The sequence below is a fragment of the Hyperoodon ampullatus genome (genome assembly GCF_949752795.1).
Source record: "Hyperoodon ampullatus genome assembly, chromosome: 1".
NCBI classification, from domain to species: Eukaryota; Metazoa; Chordata; class Mammalia; order Artiodactyla; family Ziphiidae; genus Hyperoodon; species Hyperoodon ampullatus.
In genome coordinates, this window is record NC_136914.1 from 84,024,831 (window position 1) to 84,050,884 (window position 26,054).

The following is a 26,054-nucleotide window of genomic DNA, read 5'->3' on the forward strand; positions in this document are numbered from 1 at the left end:
TCTTTTTTCTTCTGCAGATCTGCCTTCTCTGCTTCTCTAGTCTACATGGAGAAAGCCCTACTATTGCACTCCAGGTCTTGAGCTTACTTGTTACAGTTGTATGTTAGTTTCTTCACTTAGACTAACTTATTGTCTCTAACCCCAATTCTAAATTATAATCCCTCCCCTGGGAATTTGATTGGCTCCGTGTAGGTCAGGTGCATTCCCCTGGGCCAATCCCCCATAGCCAGTGGAGCAGAATTCTGAACTGAGACAGAATGGTAGTGGCCAACCTCTGTAGATCATCTGTGGCTTGGGGCTGGGCACTGTTGTCCCCAGGGAAATAGAATCATTGTAAGCTTGAAGTATACTTTAGTTATGTTTCTACCAAGAAGACGAAGACTAATTTTAAGAGGTGATAGAAGTAATTATTTAGCAAGAAATTGAATGAGAATTATTTCCTCCTTATGAAAATTGTGTTTGATCTTTGTTGTTATTGTCTCTTCCAGAGATCCTTGTGTTTTATCACTCTACCAACTTGTATCTTTTTTTTAAAATTTTCTTTTATTTATTTTTTTATACAGCAGGTTCTTATTAGTCCAACTTGTATCTTTTTCTTCATTTGTTCGTAGGTTTAGAGATATAATCCAAGATGACACCTATTATTGACATATGCAAGGTCTTTAAGAACTCATTCCTTGTACAAAATGCAACCATATTTTAAATACTATGTGACTGGGTTAAATAAAAGGAGACCACAGCTTCTTCCTTTCTTACTCCCCCCGCTGCCTTACACTAGCCCAAGAATCTGATTCTGCCAAATAATTTGTTGGGCTTTGGTGAGGCAGAATTGGAGAATGGGCAGTGAAAGAGTAGAGAGGCAGAAGGAGAGGAAAAACTTAGTAGTCCATCCTCCCAAACCACCCAAAACTGTCCTGAAACCTTCCCCATTACAATTAAGGCACCACCAGCTTCTTAGATATCATCCTTGATTCCTCTTTCCTCCCCTCCCCGGTGCCCATACCACACCTAATACATCAAGTTCTGTAACTCCAATTGGAAAACATGCTGAGTGTGTCTACTTGTTTCCATTTCCACTCCTACTGTCCAAATCCAAGCCACTATAATGTGTCACTTGGACTACTGCAACAGTAGTCCTCCTTCTCTGCCTGTAACTCTTACTTTTTCACAATCTGTTCCACGTGGCAGGTAAAGTGATATTTTAAAAAAGTGATTATATAGTCATGACAGAGTATCTAGGATCAAACTATATTCCTCTTGTAAACAACTAGATGGACAAAATATATGAGGCAAATATTTTGGACATTAGACAAAAAGCAGCACAGAATTTTGATCCTTGAGAGAATGAAAACAAATGAGGTGAGCCCTAGAATAGTCCTGGCTATATGCCTACAGGTACTTTCCAACTGCAGTGCAGGAAGGAGGATCTCAAGAGGGAAACTGTAGTCTTACTAAATTAAGAAAACAGAGATCAGAGTTTTGGGATGAGCATCTGAAATGATCATTTTTTTCTCCTTTATTCTATTAATGTGGTAAGGTAATTCACATTGAATGATTTATGAATGTTATAACCAACCATGGATTTTGGGGATAAATCACATTTGCTTGGATATATCCCTTTTCTTCTATTCCTCAGTTTTCTCATTCACATAATGCTCCAGGATTTCTCATTTGCTGAAACGCTCCCTAAACACTTGTTCATGGGTTTTTGTGTCTCATATTCTCTCCACCCCTTCTTTGGAAACTCTTAGCCCATTTCACTTACTTAGTGAATATTCTGAAACAGTTGTCAGTATGATGTCTGATTTTATATTTGTATGGGAGATTCAAGCAGTTCATTGAAGATTATCCTTTGGCATTAAGAAAATATTCAATTTATATTTAAAGAGAACCATAATTCTTTTGTGTTAGGCATTACTAATGGCACTCCAAAACTTGAGATATTTTGGGAATTCCCTGGCAGCCCAGTGGTTAGGACTCGGCACTTTCACTGCGGAGGGCCTGGGTTCAGTCCCTGGTCAGGGAACTAAGATTCCACAAGCCATGTGGTGTGGCCAAAACAAAACAAAACAAAAACAAAAAGCAAAACAAACCAACAACAACAACAAAAAACTTGAAATATTTTGTTCATTGTTAGTTAAAATTTCTGAAAATTTGAAGCCAAAAAGGAGTAAAACCTTTTTTGTATTAGGTAGGATTCTTTTTTGACAACACACAGGACTCCAACTCAAACTAGATTAGACAAAAGAGAAATTTTACTATAAGGTATCACACGGAAGAATTGAACAATGAGACTTGCAGGAAAGACATTGATGTGGCTGTGCTTCTACTAACTAAATCCTGTGGCTCAAGTATTATCAGGACTCTCTTCGACTCTAGTCTCTGCCTCTTTGTGTGCTTTACCTTCATTCTTGGATCTTTTTTTCTGTTCATAGAATGGGAAACTTGGCTGCTGACTACTCAGGAGCTTTATATCGTACACAGCACAAAAACTAGAAAGACTGGCTTGACTCTCAGTTGCTACACACAAAAATTCACTTGACTCTGGTTTGGGTCAAGTGCTCACCCTCTCCCAATCAACTGTAGTCAAGGAGACAGAGTCAGTTAGGAACACCTCCCAAGAAAATTATATGAATGGAGGGAGGAGAGGAACATTTTTCAGAAGAGGGCAAGTTTCTATTCCCAGAGGGAAGTGGTGCTTAGAATAGAAACCTGTAGGTTTCTGCTCTAAATGGAAACATTGCTCTGTAAATATGCTTTGCTGTTTAACATCTCCATTTTTTACGGTACTCTGCCCTCTGTCTGTATGTCTTTTCTTGTGGTCTGGAAAATTCTTGCTCCTCCTTTAATAGTTCAAGTTTCTCCTCTTGGAAGTCCCTTTAGGCTGATTTTGTTCTTCCAATACATTTACTCTCTTCTTTATTTATGTATCTTATAACATTAGCCATGTTGAGCTATAATTATTTGTTTATATGTCTGTTTTACCACCTAATTGTAAATTACTTAAGGGTAGAAACTATCTTTTAATCTTTATAGCTCAGGTCTGATAACAGTACTTGATTAATACTAGTAATAAAAGAATAAGCATATTGGACTTCCCTGGTGGTCCAATGGTAAAGAATCCACCTTCCACTGCAGGGGACACGGGTTCGATCCCTGGTTGGGGAGCTAAGATCCCACGTGCCGTGGGGCAACTAAGCCCACACGCCACAACTAAAGAGCCCACACACTCTGGAGCTCACACGCCACAACTAGAGAAGAGAAAACCCGCACGCCACAACTAGAGAGAAGCCCACGTGCCGCAATGAAAGATCCCGCATGCCTTAATGCAGGTCCCGTGTGCCTCAACTAAGACCTGATGCAGCCAAAAAAAAAAAAAAAAAAAAGAATAAGCATATTAATCATTATCATTTCTTGAATAACTTAACTTTAAATACATTCAAAAGTATCTTTGCGAGCACCTCAATACATAAGGCAAATACTAACAGCCATAAAAGGAGAAATCGACAGTAACACAATCATAGTAGGGGACTTTAACACCCCACTTTCACCAATGGACAGATCATCCAAAATGAAAATAAATAAGGAAACACAAGCTTTAAATGATACATTAAACAAGATGGACTTAATTGATATTTATAGGACATTCCATCCAAAAACAACAGAATACACACTTTTCTCAAGTGCTCATGGAACATTCTCCAGGATAGATCATATCTTGGGTCACAAATCAAGCCTTGGTAAATTTAAGAAAATTGAAATTGTATCAAGTATCTTTTCTGACCACAATGCTATGAGACTAGATATCAATTACAGGAAAAGAGCTGTAAAAAATACAAACACATGGAGGCTAAACAATACACTACTTAATAACGAAGTGATCACTGAAGAAATCAAAGAGGAAATTAAAAAATACCTAGAAACAAATGACAATGGAGACACGACGACCCAAAACGTATGGGATGCAGCAAAAGCAGTTCTAAGAGGGAAGTTTATAGCAATACAATCCCACCTTAAGAAACAGGAAACATCTCGAATAAACAACCTAACCTTGCACCTAAAGCAATTAGAGAAAGAAGAACAAAAACATCCCAAAGTTAGCAGAAGGAAAGAAATCATAAAAATCAGATCAGAAATAAATGAAAAAGAAATGAAGGAAACGATAGCAAAGATCAATAAAACTAAAAGCTGGTTCTTTGAGAAGATAAACAAAATTGATAAACCATTAGCCAGACTCATCAAGAAAAAAAGGGAGAAGACTCAAATCAATAGAATTAGAAATGAAAAAGGAGAAGTAACAACTGACACTGCAGAAATACAAAAGATCATGAGAGATTACTACAAGCAACTCTATGCCAATAAAATGGATAACCTGGAAGAAATGGACAAATTCTTAGAAATGCACAACCTGCCAAGACTGAATCAGGAAGAAATAGAAAATATGAACAGACCAATCACAAGCACTGAAATTGAAACTGTGATAAAAAATCTTCCAACAAACAAAAGCCCAGGACCAGATGGCTTCACAGGCGAATTCTATCAAGCATTTAGAGAAGATCTAACACCTATGCTTCTCAAACTCTTCCAAAATATAGCAGAGGGAGGAACACTCCCAAACTCATTCTACGAGGCCACCATCACCTTGATACCAAAACCAGACAAGGATGTCACAAAGAAAGAAAACTACAGGCCAATATCACTGATGAACATAGATGCAAAAATCCTCAACAAAATACTAGCAAACAGAATCCAACAGCACATTAAAAGGATCATACACCATGATCAAGTGGGGTTTATTCCAGGAATGCAAGGATTCTTCAATATACGCGAATCAATCAACATGATACACCATATTAACAAATTGAAGGAGAAAAACCATATGATCATCTCAATAGATGCAGAGAAAGCTTTCGACAAAATTCAACACCCATTTATGATAAAAACCCTGCAGAAAGTAGGCATAGAGGGAACTTTCCTCAACATAATAAAGGCCATATATGACAAACCCACAGCCAGCATCATCCTAAAAAAAAAAAAAAAAAAAAAAAGTATCTTTGCAACCATTCTATAAGTTAGATACTACTTCTTAATTCCTAGAGCTTAGAGAAGCTAACTAACTTGTCTAGAGTCACATAGCTAGTAATTAGTGGAACCAGAACCTGAACCCAGGTAATCTGATTGCAGAGTCCAAACCATACTGGCTGGAGAGACAGAGGAACAGCAAAGTAGAGAAAGAGGGGAATGGATGTGGCATGTAAGCAAGAGTGGTAAATAGCTCAGTGTGTGACTAGAGGTAGATTTATGGATGTGAGTGGTGAGAATTGAGAAAGGAAGAGTTGGTTCAGGTTAAATTATTAATATCCTTGTGTGTCATGATAAAGAGTTTGGATTCTGGCCTGTAATGGGTTAATGGGTTAATGGGTTCATTTAAGATTTAAGCTTAGGAATTATATAACTACAATTTAACATATAGAAAGAAAGTTCTGGCTACATGTATAACAGGGATGCTGATAAAAAGATAATTAAGCAACTCTCTGCCATAACACAAATTGTAGCAGGAGATGGAGTTCTGGATCAAGAATGTTGGGAAAGGCTGTTTTTGCTTCCATTTTCATCACTGCAGTCTACCTTAAAGCTATGGAAGTTTTTTTAGTAATCACAGGATATTTTATTTATGGAAGTGTTATATCTGGTTATCCTAATAGCATTTGGATTTGGTCTTTGTCCTCAATCTGATACTGTATGTTTATATAAGAATCTTTATAACTGTACATATACTTCAAGTTACTTTTTATATTATTAAATTATATTAAAATTCACAGTCCAAAATGTTTGCTATCTGGGTTTTGGAAAATCTTTTCTCCCTATACTCCCTGTATATACACAACACATACATTTTTCTAGGCTTCATATCTCTGGTCTTTATATTTAATGAATGAATAATTGTCAGTAGCATTTATTATGGTAAATTCGAACTACGTAGGTATTTGGAAGGACTGTTTAGTCAAAAATAGTCTGTTCTCAGAAACATCTCAGTGTATAATATAGAACAGTAACTCATCCCCTTTATATTAATTTATTCTTCGATGTGCATTAATATATAATTATTTTTAATGTCCCTTGCTGTAGTTCTATGACATTAGGACATAGCACTACACAAATCTAATTCTTTTTTTAAATTAAATTAAATTTATTTATTCAGTTGCACTGGGTCTTAGTTGCAGCACACAGACTCCTTAGTTGTGGCATGCGAACTCTTAGTTGTGGCATGCATGTAGGATCTAGTTCCCTGACCAGACATTGAACCTGGGCCCCCTGCATTGGCAGCACGGAGTCTTATCCACTGTGCCACCAGGGAAGTTCCCACAAATCTAATTCTATGATAGCCCCAGAAGGCTTAATGTTTGATAACCCTTCCCTCTCGCCCCACCCAAAGTGCCCCTGTGTTCTCATCCTCTCTCCCTGTTTCCCTCCCTCCCTCCCTCTCTCCCCCCCACCCCCTGCTCTCGCTCTCTGTCTCTATCTCTATCTTATTAAGCTTTCTGCAGCCACATACACCACTCTCAAGGAACTTGACTTTTTGTGGCATCTCTTCCTCATTTCTCATTCAAGGTTATCCTTGAGGTTTATTATTCAGTTAGATTCCTATTGTGAAAACGCTATGAATATAAGTCAAGAGTAAGTCCTGTCTTCTCATTTATTAAAAATTTGGGCTATGACTTTAAAAAAAATCATTGGGTCTTCATGGTTATGCTAACCAGTTCTTGTTTTTCTTTTCTGTTATTGGGAATTTTGAGGTATGGAATAGTCAGAACTGGGAAGGACTGGATACAGATTCATGAAAGTTCCTTAATCTTATCAAGAGTACACTGTTGCCATCTCTGATAATAATAACTGACCTATAATGAGTGCCTGCCATGTGCTAGGCACTGTGCTAAGTATTTTACACACATGATATTAATCACCACATTAATTGCAAGGTGAGCTGATCACATTTTACAGATGAGAAAACTGAGGCTGATGAGAGATTCAGTATCACACCTAAGGTCGCACAGCTAGTAAGTGACAGAGCCTGAATTTAACTTCAAGTTTGTCTGAATCTAAATCCTACACCTTTTTCACTACATAAAATTTGTCTCTCAGCCAGCAATCATTTTAAATATTTGAGGAGGACTTCCCTGGTGGCGCAGTGGTTAAGAATTCGCCTGCCAATGCAGGGGACACGGGTTCGAGCCCTGATCTGGGAAGATTCCACATGCTGCGGAGCAACTAAGCCTGTGTGCCACGACTACTGAGCCTGTGCTCTAGAGCCCGCGAGCCACAACTACTGAGCCCGTGTGCCACAACTACTGAAGCCCACACGCCTAGAGCCCGTGCTCTGCAACAAGAGACGCCATGACAATGAGAAGCCCACACACCACAACGAAGAGTAGCCCCCACTCACCACAACTAGAGAAAGCCCGCATGCAGCAACGAAGACCCAACGCGGCCATAAATAAATACATTAATTAATTAAAAAAAAGAAAATATTTGAGGAGATACACAGCTATACAGAGACATCAAAAACTGAAAAAACGAAGCAGGATTATTGGATTTCCATTTTTAAATATGGCAAATTTTAATTTTAGACTTCAAAAATTTGAAATAGAATTATAGAAGTATTTGTTAAAATTCTAAATCTAATTGTTAATGTTTCTAGTGGAAAATTGATAGTCTTGTCTTCAATGCAGTACTTACCAAGAATGGATTTTCTGTTTCTAGTTTTAAGACAAAATTGGCTGCGGCCTTGGCAAGATGTCGAATCAAACATGATGCCCTTTCAATTTACCACATTCTTCCAGAAACAGTTAGGAACCAGGAACTAAGGGCCTCAACTTTGCCACTTTATGCTTGGATAAATACATGTAAAATCAGGTAAGATTTCTAATCAAATTCTTTATTTAAGTCACTTGCCTTTCAAAATAATGTGATAAGGGGCTTCCCTGGTGGCGCAGTGGTTGGGAGTCCGCCTGCCGATGCAGGGGACACGGGTTCGTGCCCTGGTCCGGGAGGATCCCACATGCCGCGGAGCGGCTGGGCCCGTGAGCCATGGCCACTGAGCCTGCGCGTCCGGAGCCTGTGCTCCGCAACGGGAGAGGCCACAGCAGTGAGGGGCCCGCGTACCGCAAAAAAAAAAAAAAAAAAAAATAATGTGATAAGAAATATTACCTTTTTAATGGTTGGGGGGCTCATCTGGGGGGAGTGATTGGGGAATCATAGTTTAGTTCAGGATTTTATCACCAGATTACCGAAAGTAATTACATAAATGTGTTAACTTTTTTGTCTCTGTTTTTCAACTTATTGTTGGCTAAAATTATAAATTCCATTAGATGCAATATATGCAGTGATATTTTTATTTATTGTAGGAAAAAGATTTTAGTGTTAAATACACTTTTGATGTATTATATTTGTAATTAAAACCTAATGTTATATATTTACAGCCCTGAAGAAGTTTATCATAGTTTGAAGAAAAAAGGCTATAATAAAGTCGAATCTGTGTTGCATATTGATAATAAAGTCTTTGCTGTGGATCAACATTGCTATGATGTCTTAATTTTTCCATCTCATCTTAAAAGTGATCTTCTAAACATAGATCTTTTCAAAGATTATAAACTTGTATTTCAGGTAAACTAACACTTACTTTCATTGTGATTCTCAGTAATCCTGCTCACCCAGAGAATTCCTCCACTTAAAAATAAAACCTAACAAATTGGTTATATTTTGTATAGGTTATCAAGGAGGTTTATAAGGCCTAATTTTCACCTTGAATAAAATTAATACCCCTACAGTCCGTTTTTGTTTTATACTTTGGCATCTTTGCCCCATGTGAAGTGGGCATATTGTAAAGAACATATTCTTCCTACACACCATAGATGGGGAAACTTATTGCCTACAGCTAAAAGGCTATGTTTTTCTCTCCCAAGGGAGGATTCAAGAGAAGGCACAATGATTCCTTTTCTTCTTTCCATTTCTGGGGAAGATGTTAGTGCCATCCTGCATTTGAAAATGCAATGTGTAATACTTTCCCATTACCTCTTTACTATATTCCTACAGCTTTGATTTGTAAGATGTGTATATATAAATGGCTGTCAATGCAGGAAGAGAATGTGAGGTATAAGGTGGTTTCAGTAGAATGAAAAATTAAAAGAAATCAGGTTAAATTAATTTTTATGTCCTTAGATTTCAATTCTTGCCTCAGATTCACCTAAGTTTTGTAAGGTTTATCCCTTCATAGTACCTGCATTCTTGGGCAGAGTCTCTTGGCCTTATTTTGTTGTGACACCTTATTGAGCACTGAGATCAGTTGCAGAAACTCATCTCTCCATCCCCCTTTTATAAGCTTGTCAACCATCTTACTTTTAATCTATGTGAGCTAGCAGCCATTTAGATGACAGTGTAACGGGGAAGAAAGAATGGCAGTAGCAAATGGGTGCATTTTCATGAAGGCTTAAGAATGGGAGCTAAGGCAGGACATCAGTAATCTGTTAATCACATTTTGGGGATTTTGGCATTGCCTTATCACTGTATAAAAGTTAAATGATAACAGTCATAATTTAGGCTAAACAAAGTTAGGGTATTGTTTTAAATCAGTTTATATCAGTTATCTTTGTTAAGTTTATATTTTAACATATGTTAAGATCTTTTAAACTTGAATGCGTTAGGTACCTCTTCAGAATTTCTGCCAATACTTTGTTTTACCTAAGGCAAAAAGAAGTCAGTACATGCTTCTAGTCAAACCCTTCGAAATTCTAATTGTACCATTCATTATCTTGTAGGACAAATCTCGAAGTCTCGCTGTCCATTCTGTAAAGGCTTTATTAAATATGGATGATGATATCTTAATGGTCAATACAGGTTCGTGGTACACAGTTGCCCATATGTCAGTCTTAACAAATAATAATACCTCAAAAATATTTGTGTGTGGATTACAATCACAAGCTAAGGATCCTGACCTGAAGAACCTTTTCACAAAAATGGGATGTAAAAGTATGTACAAATATTTATTTGTTTGGTGGTAATGTTCTGTAAGATTTAGAAATGTTAAAAATATTTGAATTTGTTATCTCTCGTAATATAAAACTCTATATATGGACTATACTCCTAAAACCCCCACTAATCTGTATTATATCAGGCTGTTCTTGTTGCTTAATATTGGTTAAACAACTGCAGTTTAAATTAATGAATATATTGGCACTTTGGTATATTGCTTGACATTTAACTACTGCATAATTTGAGTTTCAAACAATAATTAAAGTAAGTGGTAGAAATTGTCATCTTTTAATAAATAAGAACACAATCACAGGAGTTCTTAAGGGACAAAGTTAATATCTAGGTCCAGATGCTAAGTCCTTAAGCTTCTTTGTTTTAAAGAATTTTTCCATTGGATCATGCTGTGACAAAAGATAACATTTCATTATAGGTTCAGTGAAGCTGAAAAACTAAAAGAATCTTTTGATAGATTCACAGGGTCAGCGAGATGATAAGTAGAATTCAGGCCTTGACATGGAGAGGTAGACTGGTAAATACCCAGGATTTCATTGGAGCACAGAAGTATACCCTGGGTAGTGATCAGTCCTCTGATGAATTGAAGCCCAAATTCCAGTCATCTCAATTCCCAATTGGATTAAGGTGATCTGGGATTGCCAGAGGCAAGAGTAAATTCTCTCTGGAAGAAAGTAACATCATCCTGGATCTCATATTATCTCCTATTTTTTTTCAAATGCTGTGTCTGGCACTCAAAAAAAAAAAATCAGACAAAATAGAAGAAAGATGTGAGTGAAATAAAGAGAAAAATACTGCAATAGAAGCAAACCCACAAAAGGTCCAGGTATTGGAGGTATCAGATGTGGACTTTAACTATGATTAATATGCTGAAGAGACTAAATGACAAACTGCAGAATTTCAGCAGAGAACTGGAAACTATAATTTTTAAAAAACTCAGAAGAAAATTCTAGAATTGAAAAACACAATATGTGAAATTAAGAAATAAACAGATAGAGTTAACAGTAGGTTAAAACTAAAAGAAGGAATAAGTGAACTGACCAGTTAGAAGAAACTATCCAGACTGAAGCATCAGGAGACAAAAGGATGACTAATATGGAAGAGACCATAAAATACACATGAGATTCAGTGATCCAGTGATCTCAGGTATGTTGTGATTGGGAACCCAGAAAGGAGAAAAGGAACTGGGAAGAAACAATATGTGAAATTCGGACTGGGAGTTTTTAAAAATTGATTAAAGTCACAGATTCAAGAAGCCCTATGAACTCCAATAAAAATAAATGTGTAAAAAACATAGTAGGCACATCATAGCATAATTGCTGAAAACCAAAGACAAAGAACAATATTCAAAGCAGCCAGGGAAATAATACATATTACCTTCGATGAGATAGCAGTAAAACTAAACATTAACTTTCAACAGAAACAACTGAGGCCAGAGACAAACAGTATCTTCATAGTGCAGAAATAAAATGTCAGGCTAGATTTCTATACTCAGCAAAAATTTCCTTTGAAGTAAAGACACTCTCAGAAAAAGAGAGTGAGTTTGTTACCAGCAGATACAATAAAGGCTTTACTAAAGATTATTGTTTGAGTAGAAGGAATATTATCTCATACAGAAGGTTGTAGATGCTGGAGGAAATGAAGAGCAATGGAAAAGGTCAGTACATAGGTAAATCTAAATAATTGTAGTCTAGTGTCTTGTGGGACTGTAAACTAATGTCTTGTGGAGCTAACAATATTTGTGTTATATGTAATTAAAATACATTACAACAATGGCACATAGTTTAGAGAAGGAAATGGAATTAATGTGTTCTATCATCGTTGCTTTGTCTAAGAAATGATAAAAGTAGTAAATTATTAAGTCATTGGTATGTGTTATAATATCAGGGGCAAACAATAAACAAATAATAAAAGAATGTAAAACTAATAGCTAAGGGGGAGGGGTGGAATATGGAATTGGAATCACCATAGTAATGTATAAAAGGCAAGACAAATAGGAAGTAAGTAGATTAAACTTTAAAAAATATGTATTTATAAATCAATAAGTAAACATATTAGATATGCATGACTAATACTTGAATTACAAGACAAAGAACATCAATACTGGATTTTTAAAGATCAACTTTAAAATGCTATTTATAAGAGATACCCCTTACATAAAAGGATATTAAAAAAAAAAACTTAGAAGGACAGAAAAAGATATTCAGTGAACATACTAACAAAAAGAGCTACAGACAAAGTAGTGCTATGTCAAGAAAACTTACTAGAAATATAGCATGTTTAAGTCATCAGGAAAATATACCAGTACTAAGAAGTATGTACATAATAACATAGTCTCAACATATATAAAGCCACATCATCTAGAAACAGCAGGTAAAATGCTCTGTATATAGAAAATTCTAAAGAATCCATGAAAAAAATACAGATTTAATGCAATCCCTATAAAAACCCTAGCTGGCTTTTTTGCAGAAATGGACATTGTGTCCTAAAATTCACATGGAAATCCGAGGGACCTGGAGTAGCCAAAGCAGTCTTGAAAAACAACAAAGTTTTAGGACTCACACTTCCTGATTTCAAAATTCACTACGCAGCTTTAGAAATCAAGACAATGTGAGACTGGCATAAAGATAAACATGTAGATCAGTGGATAGAATTGAGAATCCAGAAGTAAAATCTTACATTTACGGTCAATTGATTTTTGACAAGTGCGCCAAGACCATTCAACAAGGGAAGAATAGTCTTTTCAACAAATGGTGCTGGGATAACTGGATATCCACGTGCAAAAGAATGAAGTTGGACCCTTACTTCAAATCATATACAAAAATTAACTCAAAATGGATCAAAGACCTAATTATAAGAGGTAAAACTATAAAACTTCTAGAAGAAAACACAGGGGTAAAACTTTGTGGCTTTGAATTTGGCAGTGGTTGTTTAAACACCAAAAGCACAACAAAAGAAAAGGTAAATTGAACTTCATCTAAATGAAAAACTTTTGTTCTTCAAAGGTCACTATCAAGAAAGTAAAAAGACAACCCACAGAATGGGAGAAAATATTTGCAAATCACATATGTAATAAGGGGCTTGTATCTAGAATATGTAAACCATAATAAGACATATATCACAATTTAAAAATGGGTAAAGTATATTAATTTAATTCAGCTCTTCAAGAAAAAAGTGTATAAAACAGTTCAGTTATCAGTAATGGACAAGGAGATATTACTACAGGTCCTAGAGACATTTAAAACATAATAAAAAGATACTATGAGCAAACTTGAACATTTAGATGACATTGGCATATTCCTAGAACAACACAACTTACCAAAACTGACAGAAGAAGAAATAGAAAATCTGAATACTCTTGTATCTATTAAGATCTTAAAATTAGTGGATATAAATGTCTACTAAATTCATAATTGAAAATCTCCCCACTCACAAAGCAAAAAATTTAAAAACCTTTAGTCCTTTAAGGAAGAAATAATACTCTTTCAGAGAATAGAAAAAGAAGGATTACTTCCCAGTTAATTTATAACCTTAATATCAAAAACTTGAAATGGATATTAAAGGAAGGAAAATTATAGGCTAGTGCCACTCATTAGCACATTTGTAAAAAGTGTTAGCTAGCTGAAATAAGTATTAGCAAACTGTATTTAGAAATATATAAGAATAATACATTATAAATAAGCTGGATTCTAGGAATACAAAGTTGGTTTAACTCTTAAAAATCAATTTATGTTATCATGTTAATAGGAGAATAATTTTATGGTCATCTCAATAGATGCAGAAAAGAAATTTGATAAAGTTTAACATTCATTCATTATATATATACACAGCAAATATCATACTTGATGGCATGTTTAAAGCTTTCTGGTATCAGGGATTAGATAAGCATGCCTGCCATCACCACTTCTAATCAACATTGTACTGGGAATCATAGGCAGTACGGTAAGGAAGGAAAAGAAGAAGCAGAAGATATAAAGATTGGAAAGGAAGAAATAAAATTGTCTTTAATTTATAGGTGACATGATTATATATGTGGAAAATACAAAGTAATCTATAAACTATAGATTTCACATATGCCTTTTTTAAATTAATTTTTATTGGGGTATGGTTGATTTACAATGTTGTGTTAATTTCTGCTGTACAGCAAAGTGAATCAGTTACACGTATGACTTTTGCAGTGTTGCTAGATACAAGGTCAGCATACAAATTCAGTTTCCATACACCAATAACAAAAATTTGAAAATGAAGAAGATACCTTTTACAATGAACAAAAAAACATAAAACATTTAGGAATACATCTCATAAAACTTATGGAACATTATTGAAAGAAAGAAAGAAGACCTAAATAAATGGAAACAACAGACCATGTTCATGAATTGAAATACTAAATGTCATAAAGATGTTTCCTCTCCAAGTTGATCTGTATAGATTCAATTCAATCCTCTTGATGCTACAGGATATTAAGGAAGAGAAGGTCTTTTTAGTAAACGGTGCTGGGAAAAAATGACCCTTGCTTCACACCATCTACACCATCTAAAGCTAGAATCTAGAATGTATTATAGGAGAAAACTTCTTGACTGGGGTTGGTAAAGATTTCTTAAACAGGGCACATAAAGCACTCATCATAAAAGAAAAGATTGATAAATTGGACTACAGTAAAAATTTTTTTAAATTTAAGGACTTCTATGCATTAAGAGAGTACAAAGGCAAACTGTAGAGAGGGAATATATAAACTGATGAAGAGGTTTTTTTTTGCCACAGTGTACAAAGAATTCTTACAAATTAACAATAAAAAAGCCCAATTGGAAAACGTGCAAGAGACATGACCAGGCATTTCACAAAAGAGGGTATACAAATACCAAAAAAACTTATGTAAAAGTACCTTAACCCCATTAGTAATCAGGGAAATGCAGTTCAAATCACAACTTACCACCACATATCCACAGAATGATTAAAATTAAAAAGATGGCAGTACCATGTGCTGGCAAGGTAAGGAGCATTAGGAATGCTCAAACACCGTTGGTTGGACTGTAAATTTGTACAGTGACTTTGGAAAACTAGTATTAGTCACTAAAATTGAAAAAATACATGCCCTGTGATCCAGCAGTTCCAGGTTTATTACCCCTTTGAATTTTTACCTAGTTAACCAGAGAGAATAGGGACCACTGGGTAACCAAGCAGTAGAGGAAGGGAAGTTTCTTCTTTTAGAAGCATTCCAGGTGATAAATGAAAAAGGGAAGACGGGAGTAGAATATGACTATTTTGCAACCCCTTTGCTGGTACCATAAAGGCAATTTAATGGATGAATGTGACGCCACTTGTGAAGTAGTTTTATGCTCCCCACCCACCAAGAAAAAAAAAGAGCTTGAATCTAATTAAGCTCTAAAGATCCAGCTACTAATAAACTACACTTTAGGAAAGTAATTAGCAAAATCCAGACTGTGGGAAACTCTAGTAGTACAAAAAAAAATGTTTCATTAAGAAATAAATGATAAGAAAAAATGGAGAGGGTACCTATAAACAAAAAGAAATTTAAAATAAGACATCAAGTAATTGCAATGTATGTACCTTATCTAAATCCTGATTTAAACAAACTGTAAAAAAAATTTGACAAGTGTGAGACTATTGGAAAATTTGAGCCACGACTGTATGCCATTATTATTTGATGATAATAAGGAATTACTTTTTAAAATGTATGGGGTTGTATTTTTAAAGGGGTTCTTATCTTTTAGAGATACATGGTGAAATATTTTATAGATTCAAAATAATATGGGGGCGTGGAAGTGGGTGTGGATATAGATGAAACAAGATTGGGCATGAATGGTTCATTGTTGAAGCACCATAACGGGTACTTGAGAATTGATTACATATTATGTCTACTTTTGACATAATATGTTTAAACTTTTATAACAAAAAGTTAAAAATAGGGGAAAAAAGAAAAAGGCCCACTTGATTAAAAAATTTTTTTCAAAAGAGACAGAATAGAAAGAGGGAAGAATTGATCAGACAAGAGAAGGGTTGGGTAGGGCAATTTCAAGAGTGACTCCTCAGCAGATGCGGGGAGTGGGAGCCATTGCAGAAGTGAAGGGGTGGCCCTAAGATAGGGTCACAGATAGTTATAACCTGAGGGAAGGCACTCTTAAACTAAATTATAAGGTCCCTGAGGACCTTTAGACTGTGGCTAAATAAAAATTATAAAATGCTAAGTGAAAATATAAATGCTAATAAAATTTTTTTTTCTGGGAAAAATAGAATATAAAAGGGGTTAAAAAATGGTAAGGGAAGTAACCAATACTGAGCACTTACTGTATACTAGGCACCATGCTAAGCCTAACTACTTTATCTCAATCTTCACTATAATTAGATGAGGTGTAGGCTTTGTTATCCCATTTTACAAATAAGGAGATTGAGGCTTACAGAGATTAAGTCACAGATAGGAAATAGTGAAGTTGGGAGTCAAACTTGGGTATTTCTGCCTCTAAAAGCCTTTTCCCTCCACTATACCATACTGCTTTAAATGGAATCTGAAGTTCAGAATGGAAAATTTAAATTATATTTTATGTAGAAGATATTTAAACTTCAAAATCATTGTCTCAAGTAAAGGAGAAAACTCTATTAAGAGAATTCACGCATTAACTTTAGGATGTTATCAGAAAATAATCCTCTTTTCTGACTGCATTAAAATGACGTTTTGTGGGGTTGAGGATTTAAAAATGAACAATGATAAATAGATATAATTACATACTGCATTAAGACTTTTAATTAATATTTTTACATACATTTTCTGTGTTTTTTCTCCCAGATATTGAAATACTTCATGAGACATTTATTAACCTTGAATCAAAGGATCATAGGTTACAGAAAGTTAAAGTGATTCTGCTGCTACCTCGTTGTTCAGGACTGGGTGTTAGCAATCCAGTAGAATTTATTTTAACTGAGCATGAAGGTACTTGCTTTAATTTTTAATTTCTAAATGATTGAAATTTTAATATTTTTAAAATGAAATTATTTAAAATCATTAAGATGACATATCAGATACATCTGATTAATGAATCACTACCATATATATAGCACTTATTATGGATAAAGTATTTTACATTCATTACCTCATTTAATCTTTATTATACCAGTTCTGTGAGATACGGGCAAGGGGAATATTCAAAATGTTCAATAATTAGAGTGATGTAGGCAATCAGAACAGATGCCAGTATGCTATTCTGGCATATACCAGAGCTCAGAATATAGGCATTAACATTTATCAGCATTTTATAGATAAAAAAACTGAGACTCAGAAAGATTCATTCATTTTTATAGTCACATAACTAGTTGGTAAGAGAGCTAGGATTCAGATTTAGATCTGCCTGACTAGAGTCTGTGCTTCAAGATGATCCCAATTAAATCATGATCAGACTATTTCAAACTCAAGACTTCTTTAACCCCTAGTATGTATGTTTTATGATACGAATATCTCAGATTAAATATTCTGAGAATATTTTATTTGCTTCTTTAATAAATTAAGAGATATTATTTAACATTAACATTTATTGAGCACTTATGTATAAGGCACTGAACTAAATACTTTGCTTGGATTATTTTATCAAATCCTCACAAGAACTCAATGAATTGGTTACTCATTATTTCTCTTTTATAAATATGGAATCTGAGGCTCAAGAGAGGTTGAAGCCTCTCAGAGTCTTTTGACTGGTAAGTGTCAGAGCCTGGATTCAAACACTACTGCTCTGACTCTGGCCCTTTGAATCATGCTCTTAATCACCGCATGTTAACTGAAATTGCTTCTTACTCTAATTCCTTGTTTATAGTGAAAGGCATAGGTACGGTTAACTAGAATATTAAACAATGAAGACATTCCACCAACATTCAGTATATGTTGAGTAACTGTTTTCTATTTCTAGCAAGGACAGAATCTAAAATGAAGAAAAAGTAATTGAGGGAAAGAAACTAATATATATGGAGCGCAACTATGCCCCAGTCAATATCTAGGAAGTGTTCATGCATTATAACTTAATATTCACAATAACTTTGTGAGGATAGTTTTATTTAATTATCTCTCTTTTATAAAGGGGAAAAAACCCCCCAAGATTCAGACAAATTTAGCAGGTTGCCTGAGGTCATGTAGCTAGATTCAAAGCTGGGATTCAAATTCAGATTAGTTAGCACATTCCACTATACTACACTATAGAAAGAATTCCACTATACCAGTGGTCCCCAACCTCTTTGGCACCAGCGACTGGTTCCGTAGAAGACAGTTTTTCCATGGACCGGTGGTTGGGGTGGGGGGATGGTTTCGGGATGATTCAAGCACACTACATTTTTGTGCGCTTTTTTTTTTTAATTTTAAAAATTTATTTATTTATTTTTGGCTGTGTCGGGTCTTCGTTGCTGCGCACGGGCTTTCTCTAGTTGTGGCGAGCAGGGGCTACTCTTTGTTGTGGTGTGCGGGCTTCTCATTGCGGTGGCTTCTCTTGTTGCAGAGCATGGGTTCAAGGCATGCAGGCTTCAGTAGTTGTGGCACACGGACTCAGTAGTTTTGACTCATGGGCTCTAGAGTGCAGGTTCAGTAGTTGTGATGCACGGGCTTAGTTGCTCTGCTTAGTTGCTTAGTTGCTCTTAGTTGCTTAGATCTTCCCGGACCAGGGCTCGAACCCGTGTCCCCTGCATTGCCAGGCTGATTCTTAACCACTCTGCCACCAGGGAAGTCCAGCAGGCGGATTCTTAACCACTGCGCCACTAGGGAAGTCCTTATTGTACACTTTATTTCTATTATTGTTACATTGTAATATATAATGAAATAATTATACAACTCACCATAATGCAGAATCAGTGGGAGCCCTGAGCTTGTTTTCCTGCAACTAGATGGTCCCATCGGGGGATGATGGGAGACAGTGACAACCAAAGTGTGTTGCTTATGTCCAGTCTACTCCATAAGATGCAGCTTAATTGTCACTTGCCACTCACTGCTAGGGATTTTTTTTTTAACATCTTTATTGGAGTATAATTGCTTTACAACGGTGTGTTAGTTTCTGCTTTATAACAAAGTGAATCAGTTATACATATACATATGTTCCCATATCTCTTCCCTCTTGCGTCTCCCTCCCTCCCACCCTCCCACCCCTCTAGGTGATCACAAAGCACTGAGCTGATCTCCCTGTGCTATGTGGCTGCTTCCCACTAGCTGTTTTACGTTTGGTAGTGTATATATGTCCATGCCACTCTCTCCCTTTGTCACAGCTTACCCTTCCCCCTCCCCGTGTCCTCAAGTCCATTCTCTAGTAGGTCTATGTCTTTATTCCCGTCTTGCCTCTAGGTTCTTCGTGACCTTTTTTTTTTCCCTTAGATTCCATATATATGTGTTAGCATATGGTATTTGTTTTTCTCTTTCTGACTTAATTTACTCTGTATGACAGACTGTAGGTCCATCCACCTCACTACAAATAACTCAATTTCATTTCTTTTTATGGCTGAGTAATATTCCATTGTATATATGTGCCACATCTTCTTTATCCATTCATCTGTTGATGGACACTTAGGTTGCTTCCATGTCCTGGCTATTGTAAATAGAGCTGCAATGAACATTTTGGTACATGACTCTTTTTGAATGATGGTTTTCTCAGGGTATATATGCCCCGTAGTGGGATTGCTGGGTAGTATGATAGTTCTATTTGTAGTTTTTTAAGGAACCTCCATACTGTTCTCCATAGTGGCTGTATCAATTTACATTCCCACCAACAGTGCAAGAGGGTTCCCTTTTCTCCACACCCTCTCCAGCATTTATTGTTTGTAGATTTTTTGATGATGGCCATTCTGACTGGTGTGAGATGATATCTCATTGTAGTTTTGATTTGCATTTCTCTAATGATTAATGATGTTGAGCATTCTTTCATGTGTTTGTTGGCAATCTGTATAACTGATAGGGATTTGATGAGTCTGCAAGCAATTGATTTATTATGGTCTCTGTGCAGTCAAACCTCTCTGCTAATGATAATCTGTATTTGCAGCCGCTCCCCAGCGCTAGCATCACTGCCTCAGCTCCACCTCAGATCATCAGGCATTAGATTCTCATAAGGACCACGCAACCTAGATCCCTCGCATGTGCAGTTCACAGTAGGGTTCACGTTCCGATGAGAATCTAATGCTGCCCCTGATCTGACAGGAGGTGGAGCTCAGGCGGTAATGTGAGTGATGGGGAGAGGCTGTAAATACAGATGAAGCTTCACTCTCTCACCCACTGCTCACCTCCTGCTGTGTGTGGCCCAGTTCCTAACAGGCCATGGACCACTACTGGTCCGTGGCTGGGGGCCGGGGACCCCTGCACTATACCACACAATTTTTAACTGGGCTTATACTGAACTATGTGGAATTCTGTCTTGCTACAGAAAATTTCTTTCCAAGACTAACCAACTCAGATGGGAGTATGGTAGACTGAGAAAATTCCCACACTAACTATGGGAAATGATCAAAGAAGAATTAGATTTTGAAAGAAGAGGGGACGAAATAGCTGCACCTACAATAAGCATTCCAGTTAAGAGAACTAGAGCTTAGAACTATTGTGAGACTCTGGCCTTATCCTGGGTCATCTTGAAGTGGGAATGCAGAACAAAATAAACCATAGGTAAAAATCATTTAGAGGCTGGGGTGTGGGTGAAGCACAAAGGTAACTACAAATGACAAAAAGAGGGAAAGTAAAAAGTTTCCTAGATATTGGTAATACTTTGAAATCCTTGAAGAGGTGGCCGGATAAGCCAAGAAGTGGTCTTTGGAAAACCTGGAAAAGAGGGTTTTGAAGGAAACTGTACTTTGATGAGGTAATAGCCAGAGCAAATAAGGAACTGCTGACCTAGTGGTTATGGTAGAAATATTAGTCATAAATTTAGTGGGGATGAATCCAAAAGACTTAGATTCGTGAGAAATCATGAATTAGTTTGAAAAACAATTTAACATTGGAAAACATTACAACCAATTTTAGAATGTTTATCATAAAAGTTATCATATTTGAGGAATGTATGAAGTCGATCTCTGCTAACAACTTGGAATTATTTTAAAATGGGGTGAAAAGGTAAGCTGATACGGTTTTAGAGTATAATAATGGATAAATAGTCCTTTAAAAAGTGATGAAAGAGGGCTTCCCTGGTGGCGCAGTGGTTGAGAGCCCGCCTGCCGATGCGGGGGACACGGGTTCGTGCCCCGGTCCGGGAAGATCCCACATGCCGCGGAGCGGCTGGGCCCGTGAGCCATGGCCGCTGGGCCTGTGCATCCGGAGCCTGTGCTCCGCAACGGGAGAGGCCACAACAGCGCGAGGCCCACATACCGCAAAAAAAAAAAAAAAAGTGATGAAAGAGAAAAATGTAAAGTGTAAAACTAAATTGGGAAGAAATGGAGTTTAATTAAGCTTTAGTGATATTACTGGAGTGGGGAATAGCCAAATATATGGTATAAATAATTGGTTTTCATACTGCAGGGAGTTACTGAGAGGCAGAATAAAACAGGGGTTAGAAGGTTGGTCAGATTGCCAAGCTAGAACCTGGCTCTCAACTAGTAGCTATGTGACCTTAGACAAGTTGTTTAATGTATGCTTGAACAGTTTTTTCAATGTTAAAAGGATAATAATGCTTCAAGGGGTTGTTGAATAAGATAATCTATATAGAGTAGTATTCAATATATCCTAGTTAATATTATCAAGAAATATGTTAAAAGTAGTTTCAGGGGCTTCCCTGGTGGCGCAGTGGTTGAGAGTCCACCTGCCGATACAGGGGACCCAGGTTCGTGCCCCGGTCCAGGAAGATCCCACATGCTGCAGAGCGGCTAGGCCCATGAGCCATGGCCGCTGAGCCTGCGCGTCCGGAACCTGTGCTCTGCAACGGGAGAGGCCAGAACAGTGAGAGGCCCGCGTACCGCAAAAAAAAAAAAAAAAAAAAATAATAGTTTCAGAAATTTAAAGAATTACTCTAAGAATTTCTTTCTCTTTCTTTCTTTCTTTCTTTCTTTCTTTCTTTCTATTAATTTTATTTATTTATTTTTGGCTGCATTGGGTCTTCGTTGCTGCACACGGGCCCTCTAATTTTTTCTTCCTAAATTTCTTTCAGTAAGTTAATGTTTTTAACTGTATCCTTTTGTGTTCTTTCTTACTCAGATCTGACTATAGCCCATCAGTTTCTACCTTGGAAAATAAATCTTTTTTCCCTCTGTTAGTACCCAGACTGACTGTATTCTGTTTTTTATACCTAAATGACTTATTTTGGCTGGTTGGATGACTATATCATAAGAACTTGCAGAAAAAAGGAAAAATAATATTAAAACTAAGCAAAATTACCTTTATCAATTCAGTTTTTAAGTCAGTATTTTTATAATACTGCCTATTTATTTATTTATTTAAAAATTTTAATTTATTTTTATTAATTTATTTTTGGCTGGGTCTTCTTTGCTGTGTGCGGGCTTTCTCCAGTTGCAGCGAGCGGGGGCTGTTCTTCATTGCAGTGCACGGGCTTCTCATTGCAGTGGCATCTCTTGTTGCAGAGCATGGGCTCTAGGCATGTAGGCTTCAGTAGTTGTGGCATGCAGGCTTTAGTAGTTGTGGCTCGCGGGCTCCAGAGCACAGGCTCAGTAGTTGTGGTGCATGGGCTTAGTTGCTCTGTGGCATGTGGGATCTTCCCAGACCAGGGCTTGAACCCGTGTCCCTTGCATTGGCAGGTGGATTCTTAACCACTGTGCCACCAGGGAAGTCCCCTGCCTATTTCTTTTTAATAAATATTTTCATGAAAACTGTCATTAATAGGGAAAATGATTAAAATATTAAATAATGTGATAATAGCAATATATGAAAAACATCTAATAGTGATATATTTAAAAGCATTTATTTCCTTTTAGATACAGGTTTACTTAAAGATTTCTCTCAAGGAGGCCCATCAGAAGATAAACTTCATGTTCTTGCTCAACAACAATATGAACAGCTAACACATGCAATGAAATGTAAGTTTGTTATCAGTGTAATCTGAAAATATGTTGTAAATCTTAGAAACATTAATACTTCATTTATCTATTATATTCAGGCAATGATGTGTGAACCATAAGTGAATTTTTCAGAACACTCAGTTCCTTCAAATAACAAAATATTTATTTTTACCAATTTAATTCTCAAAAATATATGCCTTACTATCATTTTAAACATAGGTTAGCAACAATAATTTACAGTTTTCTTTAATGCTGAAGTAAAATAATTACATACATCCATTGTTGTATAGTTTCATCTTCTTTATTTCTTTTCTTTGGTTTCTTACTCGATGTAATTTTTCTGTTGTCATTGTGCCTGCCCCTAACTCTTCTATAATCCCAATTTTAATCAAACTCTTACTTCTCTTAGTACTAAAAAGAGAACAGAGAGATGCAATTACAGATAAAGCCTAGATCTCTTTAAGTCTGAGTAACAAGGCTCTTTAAGTATTTGTATTATTGCTTCAATCACTGCATTTAGATTTTGAGTACCATTTAGATTTTGAGTACCAATGCCCTTCTACACATAGATATGGAAATCTAGAAGTCTCTGAGAAATTATATAAACTTTAATTAATTCAGTGCATGTTTATCAAATGCCTACTCTGGGTCAGATATTAAGCTGGTTGTTAGGGATATGAGTGTGGATAAATCCTGACCTCCAAAGGCTCAAAGGTAAGTATAGGGTATAGATGATTTAATATATAAAGATATAACATACGTAAAGTAGAAATAAGGCAAAATAGAAAACACAGAGGAGTTCTGCCCCTTTAATTGATGTTATTAAAAATATTAATTTGAATATGATAGTATGTATATGATCTATGAAATGAGTTGATTGGAAGATGAGGAAGTTGATAAATAATGCATTTTTCAACTTCTTTCTCTGATTACTCTATTTAAAGTTACAGGATAATCTTTTGAAACTAACTGTCCTCCGTATCTGCTTTGATTTGCTCTATAGCATTTGTCACTTCCTAATGCTATATATATGTGTGTGTGTGTGTGTGTGTGTGTATTTTTTTTTTTACTTGGGCTGTGCCACTGCTTGGCGTGCAGGATCTTAGTTCCCCAACCAGGGATCGAACCTGGGCCTCTGGCAGTGAGACCACTGAGTCCTAACCACTGGACCACCAGGGAATTCCCTAATTTTCTTATTTATTTATGTCTTATGTCAATGAAACATAGAAAATAAGCTCCCTGGGGCAGGGATTTTTGTGTGTGTATATTGAATGGTGAGAACACTGCCTAGCACATAGTAGGTGCTCAGTAAGTGTGAATAAGTGAGCAAGTTGCAGGTAGTAAGATTACCTCATTTTACAGTTGAAGAATTGGAGAGTTAAGTAATTTTCCCAGGTTCATACTCAGTAAGTTATAGAATTGGGATTCACGTCTAAGTCTGTCTGTTTCTAGAGTCCTTTTAACTAGTTACGTGATATGGCTTGTGGAAGAACAGCTGGGAGTGTCAAGCTTATGGTAATCTGCAGTATTTATTTGTTTGTGTTTGTAATTAGGTTGGTCACATTGATTAGATTTCCATACAATCCAGTTAGATTTACTTTATTTATTGGCCACAGACTACATTACTAATACATGCTTTAAAGGGGAGCCATGCAAGCATCTATAGAAATAATTCCCATCAAAACCATGTGGTATTAGTACAGACAGACGTTTGAAAACATAACAGATTTGTTTAGGATTGTTAATGGGGTCATTATATTAATTCCATCTTCTTTAAATGTAGTTACTAGAGCTCAAGCAGTTGTTTACTGCACATGTTCAGTTTATCCAGAAGAAAATGAAGCTGTTGTGAAGAAAGCACTGGAATTTCAAGACCATGGGACTAAAGTACAATCTTACAGGTAAGAAAGGAAGAATCCTTCTGAACACTTCAACCAGATGTTTTTGAAAGTGAAAAATTTTGATTTTCTGAGTTAGAAGTAGAAGACGTTTCAGTTCCTTTTTATTAGACTTTAATATGACCAAATAGCCTAACTTCTTACAACTTTAAAGTAGATTCTGTAAAGCCTTTACAATGGCTTGGCATGTGCATTCTCTTGTACACTAAAAGATTCTTGTTTTTGTTGTTATTGTTAAATAAGGCTAAAGGCATTTGGGCTTTGACTTGATTGATTTCTGGATAAATTGAGTATAAACTTTATACCCTGAGTTTTAGATACATCTGTGCTTCAGTAGAAGAAAAGTAAGAGTATAAAATAACCTTAGAAAATAGAGAGAAAATTGGATGTTTATTATCTGAAAACATGTGTTTCTTAGACCCATTTAGCCTTTGGCACCCACAGGGACTAAGATAAGAATAGCTTGAAAAACCATAGTAGCTTCTGGGTAAAATGCTATAATAAACTAGGGGCAGAGAAGAAAAACAGTAATACTCCATCCAAACTCTGGATGTCAAGATAAGGAGTATATTTAAGATTACTATATGATACCAATTAGTTCTTCAAGACTGTGACAATTAATAAGGTATTTAAAAATGTCTCCTATTTTTTACTTATTTCTCCTGTTCTGAACTTTTCCTGTAATTCTTATAGTAGCATCTTAATATGTATATGGTTTGCTCTCTCCTTTTAATTTGATATTTTTCCTTTGCCAGTTCACAGGTGGACATGTTTGTTAACCACATCCGTATTTCCCTTCTTACTTTGCTTCCTTATTTAGTAATTCTTGTTGGTAGCTAACAGCCCACCTTTTTTCTGCCATCTTCTCAACACAGCATTAACTAAATCTCCCATCTAGTGGCAAAGAGAATTATTGCAGGTATATGACCAAAATCGTTAGTGTGGATGACTCTTGATTTGTCTGTCAGGGATAAGGTTCTAAGAATGTAATATGGCAAAAATAGAGGAACATCTCCACACCCTCTCTAGCATTTATTATGTGTAGACTTTTTGATGACAGCCATTCTGACCAGTGTGAGGTGATGCTTCATTGTGGTTTTGACTTGCATTTCTGTAATAATTAACAACATTGATCATCTTTTCATGTGC

At 36.1% G+C, this 26,054-nt stretch overlaps 1 protein-coding gene across 1 annotated transcript in view; it reads left to right on the plus strand.

Moving 5' to 3' along the window:
- Window positions 1–26,054, plus strand: part of NSUN7 (NOP2/Sun RNA methyltransferase family member 7) — a gene marked incomplete at its 3' end in the record, with an annotated part of 63,548 nt that overhangs the window by 19,073 nt on the left and 18,421 nt on the right. The window contains exons 4-9 of the mRNA XM_079714247.1: window positions 7,762–7,914; window positions 8,481–8,664; window positions 9,816–10,026; window positions 16,844–16,987; window positions 22,924–23,025; window positions 24,791–24,908. Of these exons, the coding sequence (XP_079570373.1) occupies window positions 7,762–7,914; window positions 8,481–8,664; window positions 9,816–10,026; window positions 16,844–16,987; window positions 22,924–23,025; window positions 24,791–24,908 (912 nt within the window). The remainder of the gene's footprint in view (window positions 1–7,761; window positions 7,915–8,480; window positions 8,665–9,815; window positions 10,027–16,843; window positions 16,988–22,923; window positions 23,026–24,790; window positions 24,909–26,054) is intronic.